Source organism: Elephas maximus, chromosome X (genome assembly GCF_024166365.1).
Source record: "Elephas maximus indicus isolate mEleMax1 chromosome X, mEleMax1 primary haplotype, whole genome shotgun sequence".
Classification (NCBI taxonomy): domain Eukaryota; kingdom Metazoa; phylum Chordata; class Mammalia; order Proboscidea; family Elephantidae; genus Elephas; species Elephas maximus.
Window position 1 is genome coordinate 61,504,743 of NC_064846.1, and position 14,865 is coordinate 61,519,607.

Below are 14,865 nucleotides of genomic sequence, written 5' to 3' on the forward strand. Positions count from 1 at the left end.
CTAAAGATACAAGGGAAAGATTAGTCCAAAGGACTAATGGACCACATCTACTACGGCTGAGTCCAGTCCAACTAGATGGTACCCAGCTACCGCCACTGACGGCTCTGACAGGGATCACATTAGAGGGTCCCGGACAGAGCTGGAGAAAAATGTAGAACAAAATTCTAACTCACAAAAAAAAGACCAGAATTACTGGCCTGACAGAGACTGGAGAAATCCTGAGAGTATGGCCCCCTGGCACTCTTTTAGCTCAGTAATGAAGTCACTCCTGAGGTTCACCCTTCATCCAAAGATTAGACAGGCCCATAAAACAAAATGAGACTAATGAGGCACAACAACCCAGGGGCAAGGATTAGAAGGCAGGAGGGGACAGGAAAGCTGGTAATAGGGAACCCAATGGTCAGGAAGGGAGAGTGTCGACATGTCCTGGGGTTGTTAGCCAATGTGATAAAACAGTATGTGTACTATTTAATGAGAAACTAGTTTGTTCTGTAAACCTTCATCTAAAGTACAATAAACAAAGAAAATGGTGAGGACACACATCTGCACCAAGAAGAAGCAAGAGGAGCTGAGCAACCAGCAACCTGGCACCATGAGGAAGACAGCTGCCAAGAAGGACTGAGCCCCATACCCCTGTGCATAATAAACAAATGAAAAAACAGAAAAAACCTCTTGCCCATCTGTTCAGTTGAAGCTTCTCTTTCTAGAATGTTCTCACATCCTGTCTTGATATTTCACAGTTTGTATCTTTCCATGTATCCTTAATATTTATTATCATAAGCAGCACAACATTTAATGTACATTGTAACTTTATTGAATAAGTAAGTATGCATTACACATAGATTGAAAGTCATTCTTGGTCCTGCTTAGAGACAGGTTGTTTGTTCCAAGACAAAATGAGGGCACATATCCATGGTTCTACTGCTACTAAAATATTTCTTCTGGGTGGCTTGGTATGGGCATGATCTCCCTCAATACCCATTCAAAGCAGGCTTTGCTGTCACCTCTCCCTTTAGCTGAGGGATTCACAATATCTCAAATAAGCTTATAAAGAGCCCCTCTGTGTCAGAGGTAGTTTTGTGCCTGCATTATGAAGCATAAAAGACATTTGGTCAAAAATTCCATAAAAGAGGCAAAAGAGATACCCAGAGCTCAGAGTTAGGATCAACTGTGTTTTCAAGATAATTGGCTATAGTGGCAAAATATCAACCAAACATTACAGTAGCCTGTTTATCTACTTAACATCAAAGCATGCAGTAGCCTGTTCAGACAATAGCTTTTAGAGACAGCCTTAAATTTGGCTTGAGCACCAAGGATGCATTTTAAAAAGTAAAAAGTACATTTATGTACAATGAGTAGTGTAGTGAGTTGAATGGTGCCCCTGATACGCCTCAAAAAAATGTCCATATCCTAATCCCTGGAACCTATGATGTTATACTTTATCTGGAAAAAGGGTCTTAGTAAATGTAATTAAGGATTTAGAGATGAGGAGATTATCATGGATAATTCTGGTGGGCCCTAAATGCCTTCACAAGTGTCCCTATAAGAAAGAGGCAGAGGGAGATTTTGACACACGGAGGAGAAGGTCACGTAAAGATAGAGCAGAGAGAGATGTCACCACAAATCAAGGAAAGGAAGCAGTCATGAGAAACTTGAAGAGGCAAGGAATGGATTCTCTCCTAGAGCCTCCAAAGGATTTGTAACCCTGCAACTCCTTGATTTTGGATTTCGGGCCTCCAGAGCAGTGACAGGATAAATTGTTTTAAGCCACCCAGTTTGTGGTAAGTTGTTACAACAGCTACAGGAATCTAATACAGATTTCAGAATTGGGAAGTGGGGTGCTGCTGTAACAAATACCTAAAAAATGCATAAGTGGTTTTAGAATTGAATAATGGGTAAAGACTGGAAGAATTTTGAGGCAAATAGGAAAAGCCTAGGTTGCCTTAAACAGACTGCTGCTAGAATTATAGCCGTTAAAGGCAATTCTGATGAGGGCTTAGAAAGTAATGATGAGCACAGTAGAGAAAGCTCCTATGGTCTCTGTGGTCTTAGAGTATATGTATATGTTGTCATGAGCAGCATGTTGGTAGAAAAATGAACATCAAAGGCTCTTCTGGTGAGGACTCAGAGAGAAGTGAACATCCTATTGGAAACTGGAAGAAAGGCAATCCTTGCTATATAGTTGCAAAAAGTTCAGTTATTCTATAGTTGTACGGAAAGACGAACTTGTAAGTGATAAACTTGGATATTTAGCTGAGATTTCGAAGCAAAGTGTTGAAGTGTATGGCCTGCTTTCCTCTTGCTGCTTAGAGTAAAATGTAAGAGGAAAGATAAATTGAGGAAGGAATTGTTAAGGGAAAAGGAACCAGAACCCAATGATTTGGGAAATTCTGAGCCTATCCAGATTGCAAAAAATGCTAAAATTAGGAGATTCACTGTTAGGAAAGTGTGCTCTGGGAGAAAGGAAAGGGTGTAGGTTGACAACCTTTGCCTAGTTCTGAAGAGATTAGGTGTGTGACTCATAGAGCCGCTCAACCATCTCAGCAGATGACAGGAATAGAGACGAGGTTACACAAGAAAGTTTTGTGGAGGACCCTCTTATCTAATGGTGTGAATCAACATGACACACATGAGAGACACACAGCGCCCCCCCCTTCACAAGGCTTTAAAGAATGCTATACCAGCAGAAACACTTTCAGATTGAACTGAAAGGGGCAGAGACAAGACAAAATGTTATAAGGGTGTCAGACTCCCAAAATTCTACAGGCAGGAAATAGTCTGATAAGACTATTCATCTGCAAGCATGTGCTACCCTTCAAGAATAAAGGACGGATCATCCTAAGGGAAGAGCCATGGGTGCAATGGCAGAGGCACAAGTCACAGGCAACAGAGGCAGATGTGCAGGTCTCAGGCCCAGAGGCAAAGGTCCAAGCTATCAGCCAAGAAGACAGAGCTTCAGGCCCAGAAGGCAGAGCTTCAAGCCACAGAGGATTATCCCCAGGTCTTGAAACCTAACAGAATTTGCTGTACTGGGTTTAGTAATTGCTTGGGACCAGTGACTCCTTTCTACCTTCCATTTTCCTCCTTTTGGAAGGGGAATGTCTCTACCAGTTATCCCCTGCTTGTCCCACTGTTGGGATTTTAGAAGCAGATGATATGTTTTCTAGTTTCACAGGTCTACAGATAGAGAAGAATTTCACCCCAGGCTGGATCATACCCAGAATCTCATCCATACCTGATTGAGATTTGGGATTTTTGAGCTGATAAGTCTTAGGAGGGACTTTGGACTTAAGAGCTGATGCTATAAGGAGTTGAGACTTCTGGGGCTATTGGGATGGGGTAAATGTGTTTTTCACATGGGATGGACATGGAATTTTGAGGACCAGAGAGAAGACTGTAGTAGGTTAAATGGTAGCCTCCCAAAAGATATGTCCATTTCCTAATCCTGGAACCTATGAATGTTACCTTATATGCCAAATGATGTAAGTAAAATTAAGTACCTTGAAAGGAGCAGTTTATCCTGTAAATAAATGACACGTGTCCTTATAAAAGAGAAGCCGAGGGGGCTTTGAGACAGACACACAGAGGGGAACAAACAGAGGAGGCTGTGACCATGAAGGCAGATACTGAAATGAATTGGCCACAAACCAGGAAATGTCAACAGTCACCAGAGCCTGGACGAGGCAAGGAAAGGATTTTCCCCTACAGCTTCCAGAGGGAACGCAACCCTGCTGACATGTTGATTTCAAATTTCTGGCCTCCAGAATTATGAGAGAATCAATTTCTATTGTGTTAAGACAACAAGTTTGTGGTAATTTGTTACAGTAGCCACAGGAAACTAATATAACTAGTAAACATTTTAAGGGTTTTGCACCTATTTTAAATAATGTTCTGGAAAAAATCTGCATAAATGGAGCTTCTCATACATGGCAATAATAAACCCAACATAAGACTTTGGTATTATTTGATTCTATACTAAAAATGGGACAGTTCTACTCTGTCCTGTAGGGTCGCTGTGAGTCAGAACTGACTTGATGGCATCTAACAACAACAATATACTAATAACATCACTGTGTGCTTTTTTTTTTTTAATGATACTTTTCTGTGTAAAACAAAACTGCAAATGGCTAGAGCAGGACCAATATAAATCTGGAAAGCAGGCCCTTTAATTCAATTATTGGAAGTTCATGAAAGACTCCGAACGATTTTTAATCTTTGTGAAAAGCACGTGGGATTGGTCTAAATACAAATATATAATTTATCAATAATAGTTCTTCATTTGTTTTCACAAACTGAAAAATAAGACATCTTCACACATCTGGAAAAGGTAAAACATGCTGGTAAGTCAGTATTTTTACCCTTACCAGCTTGATAACATGGCATGGTAAATGCCCCCAAATTTTAAATTTTAGTCAGGGTTAACATTTTTAAATATCACTTTCCTACAGCCGGAAAAGCTACCAAAAGACTCAAAGAAGCCACTGCGTGAAGGTTTCAAAAAAGACTTTGTAAAGTCAAAAAATATACACATTAGGCCTGTACATAAGTTAGCAGAATCTAAACTTTTCTTGTTTAAAAAAATGTGTGAAATCGATATATCCCTTAAGGTTGTGTGTGTGCGTGTGTGTCTTTTAAGATAGGATAAAATTGTAAAATCTGGGATAATGTTACTCTGTTCGATTTCTCTATTGTAGCAGCTTCAGAGTTCTGGAAGTATAACACCCAAGGAAGGACGCACTGGAGGAAAAGGCAGCAGTTTGAATCATTATACATCTCTATAAAGGAATCTGTAAACTGTTGGTCACTTGTTTACATTTTTTTCAGATGGTGACTTGTCAAGCGAGTTGTTTGATCTTTCTGAATGTTATAATGTGCTATAGAGAAGTAGAAATAGGATTTTCTGTATAAGAAATATACATATAAGAAATCCATTACAATAATCACAATCATTGGCATGAATTAGTCTTAAAACTGCACTTGAGAGAAGTTGTACCACATTATTTCAATGCATACCTTAAAATAACAGACAAGTTAAGCGTAACTTGTACTCCCTCGACTATTTAAGAAAAACGTAGAGCTTGATTTTTTCCCCTAGAGTTGTTTTGGCAGTATCGTTTTAATTTGTTGACATGAGGTGGTAAGAATGGTGATGATTAAGAAGTTCACTTAGCTAATGGGATATGGAATTACTGTAGCAGGAGATATAAATATATACACATATATATATACATACATACATAGAGTTTCTTTCTCTTTTTTTCTTCTTCAGGCCACCAAAGCAGAATTGGAAATGGGAGTAGAAAGTTTGATAAAACAATTGACCTTTCAGACAGTTTTCTGCTACCTCCTGCAGAGAGAAACCTTTTTCTCTCAGGTCTCCTAGAACTCTATTCCCTGCCTTCGAGGGGGTCTAGGGAGAAAGAAGCAATAGAAGAGGAAATAAACCATGGAGTACAGGAATCAGTATTTGTGCTTACAATCTAAAGGAAATAGAATTTTCAGATTCTTCCCTAGCATAAACATTAAAATGTGGATTTTTTTTCTCAAAAATAGCCATACAAAGTATTTGTAGAAAGTAGATCTGCCTTATTTGTAGAAAGTAGATATATGTGCATAATTAGAAAATACCTCTTTAAATAAAGTTGAAATTGCTCTCCGTAACTGATTCTGTTAAACTTTGGTTTATTTTTAGCAATGATAAGTGCCTGCAATATCATGCCATAACTCGAGATTAATGATAAGTTTAATTTCAGCCAAAGCAGATGAGTTCATCAGCTTTCACTTGAGATAAGATTCTAAATAACTTGACTGGGGTTAAGCAGAGCTTTTTTTGAGTTCCCAAAATGGCTTCTCTTACAGTGTGCACAATAGTAGTGCATATCCCGAATCTTAAACATGCACATTTTTTGGATCTTTTCTTTTTTACATAATAGGGATCAGAACCAGACACTGAATAATTCTTTCTTTCTAGTCTTTCTTCTCTTTCCTGCTGTTTTTATTTGATGACTGGCAAATTTCAGTAAGCTTGTAAATTTTTGACAAACTGAATGTTTCCGAACAGCTTTAGCTCTCTTTGATGTTTTATATTTTCATCATCACCATCAGATCACATACAATAACAAATAACACACATCATTACACTGCAAAGGAACACACTTTTTATAATCCTGATAATTGTGTTCATATTAGTATAATTGCGGGAGGAATCTTCCAAGTTTCACAAATGCACACTATTTCAGCCAGCTTAGCTTGATCTTAGCCGAAATGCACTTATTTCTTCTCCATCCCTTGAGTGCATGTTTTGTTCTTCTCAAAACGCACGATTTTGTTTACTTAAATATTTTTCATACTCTTTGGCATCAGGAATCACTTAGATGAGCTAGCTCCATTGTGGCGAGAGCGTGACCTTTCCAAAGGTACCCGTCTGTTATCTGTAAGACAAAGAGAAAAAGAACCAAAAACACAGAGTGCTTTAGATCTCGGCTATTACAGGATGTCAGGTCAAGAGGTTTTCAAATAACCCTGAAAAATCACTTCAAATGAATATGCAAATAAGTAACAAGGATCCCAGATCTGAGGAGTTCACACTGCAGCTGCCAGGCTGAGTTCAAGAGTTCTGCAATCAGCCATAAATGACTTTCTTGGTAAGTGAAGTTGGAGTGATAAAAGAAATGGAAGAATTCTTTCACACACAGTCTCTTCGGAAATAGCAGGCGACAACAAAATTCCTTGGTAAAGATGTTAAATTGAAAGAATCTATGTACAGTGCCTTTTGTTGGAAAGCACGTCAATTCCCCACGAGTTTTCAGTCTGTATGTTGGCTACCTCTAGAGGACAGCAGCGTGGGCAGAGCAGAAGAGTTTTTATTTTTTTATAATGATTGCAATATGTGGCAATCAAACCAGCTACCAAGTCTTTGCCTGATTGTGTGATGCAAACAAATTCAAAACATTATATAGTCATTACAGGAATGAATAATGAATAGGTCCCATTCCCCCCACCTGTCACAGGAAGAATAATCACTGTACAGATGACTGTTGGCACAAAGCTTTTTAGAAAGCAAAGTTTAAAAGCATTGAAAGTTGCTGAAAATAGTTTTAGCTTTAATGGGAAAAAGGTTTACAGCTCTGCATTGTGATGATCACTACTACGTTATTATCACCTCTGTTTTATGCTCAGCTTAAATGCAATTGATGTGGGTGAAAATCCCTCTCTGAAAAAAGCATAATATACTTAGAATCTCTATTTAGAATGAGACTAGGTCCCTAGAAATAATGACAACCACTAGCACTTACATAAATGCTAACACTTTACACTCGTTAATTTGCTAATTCACACAACATCCCCAGGAGGTAAGCCCATTTCATTCTATCCTATTATCTCTGCTTTACTGAGGAAGGTTACACAGCAAATCAATGGTATGACGGGGGATTATAATGCAAAGTTAATGTGTGAATGTCAGGCCCCCTTTGTTCAGAGGTAGATATTGGGGCCTCCCAAGCTACTACTCCTTTCCTCCCCTGAGAAGATGCTGAACACACACATCCTGCCTGTCACATGGGGAGGATGGACCAAGAGGTGCTGAGGTTTTGCCATGGTGCCTTTCTTGTCTGTGTTACCATCTCTTCACTAATTCCCAGTAGTCTATGGTCAGTACGCAGGGCAAAACTAACTGGCCCTTACAACCTTGGCCTCATTAACACCATGGCATGAGTGCATTGAGCCAAGCAGCCATATGCTTAAAGCCTACAGAGCACTTTATGATGCACTGATATCACTGAGAGGTGAGAAAGAAAGAGGCATTTTCTCTACTCAGAGATACAGCTGAGTGATGAATTATTTGGGTATCCTTTTAAAGATACCATTTAAAAAAAACCCATTATTTAGTTTGTGATATGGATCACAATTCAGCTAAAAATGTGAAGATAACATTCCTGGATAAAGGGCTTATAACTTAGATGCCACTGGTTCGCATACAGAATGGTTTGGGACTTTACAGAAAACATTAAAAAATGAGATTATAATATAATGGTTATCACTGCATTGCTCGCATTTAAGCACGCAGAATTAAAGCTATCAGAAATGAGAATGTTGGTAGCATTCCCAAACGACTGTTCTAGCTCAGACAAAGCCTTGTGTCTTGGTGATCCTACACACTAAGGTCATCAGGCGTCTGCACTTCAGCCCGGGAATGCCACTGTTACCCCAAATTATCACTTTCTGCCCACTGGATGCCAGAAAAGAACCACATCCCCAAACCCAGCCTGGCAGCATTAAATGATGTGGCATGAGCATTCATATCAACCTGCACTTTACTGGCAACATTTAGTGTAAGAAAATAAAGAGACTTTCAGGTCAAAATGAACTAAAGAAGGATACGAAAGCTTTTGGAAGGCAGGATGAGCACTGGGTCAGGACCCAAATCTAGCTTCTGGCATGCACAAAAGAGAATTATTCTGTATTTCTTCCTTCCCTTCTTTCTTTCCTTTTTTTGGTACCAAATTGGTTCCTAAATAAATAATTCTAAGAAGAGGCAATTCTGCAAAGATCACCACTTACATTTAAAAAATTTTTTTCTTACCACTTAGTTTTGAAATGTCAAGCTGCAATCTTATTTATGAAAATATGCCATTAAAAACAATGGCCAAAATGGCTGATCCAGACCTTTTGATTTATTTCCAATTCTTTGTATGTAGATTAAACCTAATTTATATATATATATATATATATATATATATATATATATATATATATATATATATATATATATATATATATATATATATGATAGATCAAGCCAGAAGGGGGATTTAAAGGATAATACCTAGTGTGTGTGTATATATATATATTTAATCTGTCTTCACACCCTAATGGTTAGCAATCAAATGATAACAACTTTTCACCCTTGGATCCATGTCTTCTTTGAAGCAGAGGTTGAGAATCACTGAAATCTTTGAAAGACAGCTTTTATATTTGTAGTATTAAATATTAATGGGAAAAAAAATCAGTGGCCTGACCCAGTAAGGTCAAGACACATAGCTGGCATCATATTTATGAGAAAGGAGCAAATGTCAGATGTCACTGCTGTCAGAGGTGACATAGTAAGTAATTTGGGTGACTGTGAGAATGATTGAGTTTCATATTTGGGGACATAGGTCGAGGAAGTGGGCACCCACGTGATGTGACTTGAGAGGTCCACAAGACCTAGCCTGATCCAAATTCACTTTTCTAACTAGTCTCATTCTCCCAACACTAGTGATGCTTGTCTACTTTAGATGACAAAAATTGGGACCTAACCTCCAAAAAGTTAATATTTTACATTAAAATATACCCGGAGAGGATATGAAGGGATTTGTTAAACGCAGTGGCATCCATTTCCAATTTGCCTGTTGTCTTATTGGAATCAAAGACTGGGTTGTCTATTTGTATTTATTTGTTGGGGACATTGTGCAATGAGATACAGGAAAATACATTTCATTGTAGGATGGGGGAACATGATTTTTCCTCTGCTTTTTTTAACGCATAGAGTAACATGTTATAGTGAATAAGGAAGTCTAACCGGTTGCCATCGTGTTGCTTTTGACTCTTAGTGACGTCATCTGTGTCATAATAGAACTGATTTTTGGAAGTAGATCCAATGGCTGATTTTTTAGAAGCTGATCACCAGGGCTTTCTTCTAAGGTACCTCTGGGTGGACTTGAACCTTCAATCTTTTGGTTAGCAGCCTAGTGTGTTAATCGTTTGCACTACCCAGAGACTCAAGAAAGTCTTGTTGTTGCTGTGTGCTGTCAAGTTGATTCTGATTCACAGTGACCCTATAAGACAGAGTAGAACTGCCTCATAGGGTTTCCTAGGCTGAAATCTTTAAGACAACAGATCACCAGGTCTTTTCTCTCATGGAGTAGCTAGTGGGTTCAAACCACTGACCTCTTGGTTAGCAGCTGAGCACTTAACCATTGTGCCACCAGGGCTCCTTACAAGAAAGTCTAGAGGGTCTGTAATATATCTTCATGGTCTAAGATTTCATGAAAGATTTCTGTTATTTGCAGACATAAGGATTAATGCAGCAGGAAAGCCTGAGATGTCAGTCCCAAGATGTACCTTTCAAATTCACTGTTGTTGGGTACACATACTCTAACAGATTCTCTTTGGTCATCAAAGGCTTGTCTGTGAAATATGCTGCATGTGAAGATGAACACATTCTGATATTACAGAAGATATTCTGGTCAAAGCACGAAGTTGATGAGCAGGACATGGTTATATGAAAATGTGCATCTTATGGAGGAGGGGTAGGCAAAACTAAAATAAAATTTAAATCTGTCACCAAAAGAGAATTTAAATATGTAGCCCAGCTTTAATATGGTTGCATACATTCTGACTATCAGCTCTACCAGCTCAAATCTATGTCAAGGCCTTCTACACAGTCATAACAGCAAGATGTTTTATGCTTAATCTAAACATAAATTGATTTAGTATTCATTTCAAAACCTTCCCAACTGAATCCTGTAGCGAATGTATTAAACCCATTATTGAACTGCTCCAGAATTCATCCATTCAATCATTTATTCAGCACCTATGTACAAAGCACATCATCCACGAAATCTCTGGATATCACAAAGTTTCAGATCCATAGCTAAATCTACTTCATGAATTTCCTTCTTACTGCAAACTTTGTCAAATGAAATAACTGAGGAATAAGCATATCTTACATAAAGTTTAAACAAAAAATGACGTGAGATAGACTCAAGCCTGTGGTATGCAGCCTGAGACTGTGTCATTAATCCTCTAGCAGAATGACTACTAACTACAAAAGGTACAAAGGCGTATCCTGCATACTGCATGAGCACCGTATTTTACGCAAATAATGCACGTAAAAATACGGTACTCATGTAGCATGTGTTTTTTGCCAACCATGCAACCCCCTCCTCGCTATTTTCCTAAGTGAGCTACGCTGCACATTATACGTGTGGGCATGTTACTTGTGAAAAATACAGTAGGTCAAGGTGAGACTGTGAAAACTGTGATAAAAAGGCCATGTCCATTATTCATATCCCCCTAAGTTGGTGTCCATCTGTTATCTGTGGAAGGACTGTTTCCTCCCTGGTGTTTCATAGACATGTAGATGTATCAGTGTTGACCTAACATAATATAAAATGGGGATCACAAACAGGAATTCAACCTTACACTACTCCCTCACAGCAGGATAACATAAATCTATGTCCAGTATATACTGCACATTGTGTTACAAAATATCCCATTTAAATGCAAATTACTTGGCTAGCAAACAAAGTAAAAGAAACTCTCCGTAATTTACTGTGAGCTTTTGAGAAAACAAAGCTCTTCAAAACTGATCCTGTGGCAGATTTAGCATCCATGGGTAGGCATTGGTTATAACTGATCAAATGGAGGTCTGGGTCTATGCAGCCTAGGCTAAGGAAACCAAGATAACTTTAGGTTGCTTCCCTAAATGTCTAGTGAGTATTATTTATAGCCCGAACACTGATAAAGAAATATAATTTAGGTTAGACGGTTATACTGAAATTATCTTGTATGAACACATATTTTTTCCCCTTGTGTTCCATAATTTCAAAACTGTTTATCTTTTTCTCTGTCATTTTAGGGAGCCTGAGTTGGATACACTTTCTCACTCACTAGAAATAACTGGAAGGTAGCAGCCTAATTAGGTTTGGGAGTAATCTCTTAGTGGAGGTCAGCCAATTCCTCTATTAGTTGACCAGGTTCATTCTCCTCCCTGTTACCAGAATACTGCCTTAAAAAAAAAATGTGTTGAGAATAGTATGAATAATTGTACTCTAACAAATTTGAAAGTCTAGGGGAAATGGACAACTTTCTAGAAAAAATATATGTTGAGCTGAAAAATTATATGCAATTTGATGTTCTACTCTTTCATTTAACATTGTATTGTAGAAATTTTCCATGTCATTAAACTTCTGGAAAGAAAGAAGGGACCAAGACGGATGCCAGAGGAGACTGTGAAACTTGCTCACGAATGTCAAGCAGCTAAAACAAAAGAAGAAATGATGAAGTAAAAGAACTGAACAGAAGATTTCAAAGGGCAACTCGAGAAGACAAAGTAAATTATTATAATGACACGTGCAAAGAGCTGGAGATAGAAAACCAAAAGGGAAGAACACGCTCAGCGTTTCTCAAGCTGAAAGAGCTGAAGAAAAAATTCAAGCCTCGAGTTGCAATAGTGAAGGATTCTATGGGGAAGATATTAAACAACGCAGGAAGCATCAAAAGAAGATGGAAGAAATACAGAGTCATTATATCAAAAATAATTAGTTGATGTTCAACCATTTCAAGAGGTGGCATATAATCAGGAAGATGTCCAAGCTGCTCTGAAGGCATTGATGGAAAACAAGGCTCCAGGAATTGACAGAATGTCAACTGAGATGTTTCAACAAATGGATGCAGTGCTGGAGATGCTCACTCATCTATGCCAAGAAATACGGACGACAGCTTCCTGGCCAACTGACTGGAAGAGATCCATATTTATGCCTATTCTCAAGAAAGGTGATCCAACCGAATGCGGAAATTATCGAACAATGTCATTAATAGCACACGCAAGCAAAATTTTGCTGAAGATCATTCAAAAACGGCTGCAGCAGTGTATCGACAGGGAACTGCCAGGAATTCAGGCTGGTTTCAGAAGAGGACATGGAACCAGGGACATCACTGCTGATGTCAGATGGATCCTGACTGAAAGCAGAGAATACCAGAAGGATGTTTACTTGTGGTTTATTGACTATGCAAAGGTATTTGACTGTGTGGAACATAACAAATTATGGATAACATTGTGAAGAATGGGAATTCCAGAACACTTAATTGTGCTCATGAGGAACCTTTACATAGATCAAGAGGCAGTTGTTTGGACAGAACAAGGGGATACTGATTGGTTTAAAGTCAGGAAAGGTGTGTGTCAGGGTTGTATCCTTTCACCATACCTATTCAATCTGTATGCTGAGCAGATAATCCGAGAGGCTGGACTATATGAAGAAGAATGGGCCATCAGGATCGGAGAAATACTCATTAACAACCTGCGTTAAGCAGATGACACAACCTTGCTTGCTGAAGGTGAAAAGGACTTGAAATACTTCCTAATGAAGATCAAAGACCACAGCCTTCAGTATGGATCGGACCTCAATATAAAGAAAAAAAAATTCTCACAACTGGCCCATTAAACAACATCATGATAAACAGAGAAAAGATCGAAGTTGTCAAGGATTTCATTTTACTTGGATCCACAATCAACGCCTATGGAAGGAAGCAGCAGTCAAGAAATCAAATGATGCACTGCATTGTTTGCAAAGGACCTCTTTAAAGTGTTGAAAAGCAAGGATGTCACCTTGAAGACTAAGGTGTGCCTGACCCAAGCCATGGTATTTTCAATTGTATCATATGCATGTGAAAACTGGGCAATGAATAAGGAAGACAACTGACGCCTTTGAATTGTGGTGTTGGTGAAAAATATTGAATATACCATGGACTGCCAAAAGAACGCACAAATCTGTCCTGGAAGAAGTACAACCAGAATGCTCCTTAGAAGCAAGGATGGTGAGACTGAGTCTTACATACTTTGGACATGTTGTCACGAGGGATCAGTCTCTGGAGAAGGATATCATGCTTGGCAGAGTACAGGGTCAGCAGAAAAGAGGAAGACCCTCAATGAGGTGGGCTGACACAGTGGCTGCAACAATGAGCTCAAGCATAGCAACAATTGTAAGGATGGTGCAGGACCAGGCAGTGTTTCGTTCTGTTGTGCACAGGGTCGCTATGAGTCGGAACTGACTTGACGGCACCTAACAACAACAACAACAAACTTCGGGAAACATGATATCAAAAAGATGATGTTTAATGGCCACATACTATTCTACCACTATAATTTATTTTACTGTTTCAGTTGCTCCCAATATTTTGCTCATATAAACAGCATAGCAATGAACATCTTTATAGTTTTACCTCTTTACATATGCCATGTAACCAAGCAGCACTGCTATATGAAAGGGCATGTAAAATTAAGCCCAAATATTTTCCATAATTATGTTAATTTAAATCCCAGTTGGGAGTATGTGAATGTGTCTACCTTACCTCGTTCTTAGGTATTACTTTTTCACCAAAAATGTACTAATATGAAAAGTAAAACAATTCTGTCTTTTTGCATTTCTTCAAGTTATAGTGAGGTAGGACTTTCCATATGCTATTATCCATTTATATCTCTTCTTTTTAATGATGGTCGTGTTCTTTGCCCACTTATCTACTGGGGTCTTAGGTTTTTGCCTTTGGTTTTATTTTGAACTCTACATATTAAAGCTATTAACCACTTGAACTACTCATTAGAAATATTTTTCCTAGTTGGTTGATTGCATATTTATTCAGTTTGTGTTGTGAGTTTTTAGAAACATATGCCTTTATTTTTACCATTTTTATGTAGTTTATCAATCTTTTGCATTGTGATTTGTCCCGTTGCCTTTAAACTTAGAGAGCCCTTCTCTAGTAAGAGAGATTAGATAAACACTGAATTGTATCTCTTCTTGATCTTTAAGGTTTGTTTTTTTTACATTTAACTATTTAAATTATCTGCAATTAATTTTGTTGTACAATATCAGGTAAGTTTCTACATTGTTTTCTGTTTTTTATTTCCTTGCAAAGAGGAAATGGATTGCCCCAGCACCATTAGTTGAATAATCATGAATTTCTACACTGATTCATAATTTTAAGATTATCACATTAAATTATCTATAACCAAAGCTCCTTGCCATTGAGTTGATTCCAACTCATAGCGACCCTATAATAGGACAGAGTAGAACTGCCCCGTAGGGTTTCCACGGAGTGGTTGGTGGA

At 38.3% G+C, this 14,865-nt stretch overlaps 1 protein-coding gene across 5 annotated transcripts in view; it reads right to left on the bottom strand.

The window, feature by feature from the left end:
• Positions 1-793: 793 nt before the first annotated feature.
• DIAPH2 (diaphanous related formin 2) overlaps positions 794-14,865 on the bottom strand; it is a 942,090-nt gene continuing 928,018 nt past the window's right edge. For all 5 annotated transcript variants that reach the window (XM_049873110.1, XM_049873109.1, XM_049873108.1 and 2 more), the window contains one exon: positions 794-6,431. In XM_049873110.1, coding sequence (XP_049729067.1) covers positions 6,367-6,431 — 65 coding nt within the window. In that variant the 3' untranslated portion in view covers positions 794-6,366. The remainder of the gene's footprint in view (positions 6,432-14,865) is intronic.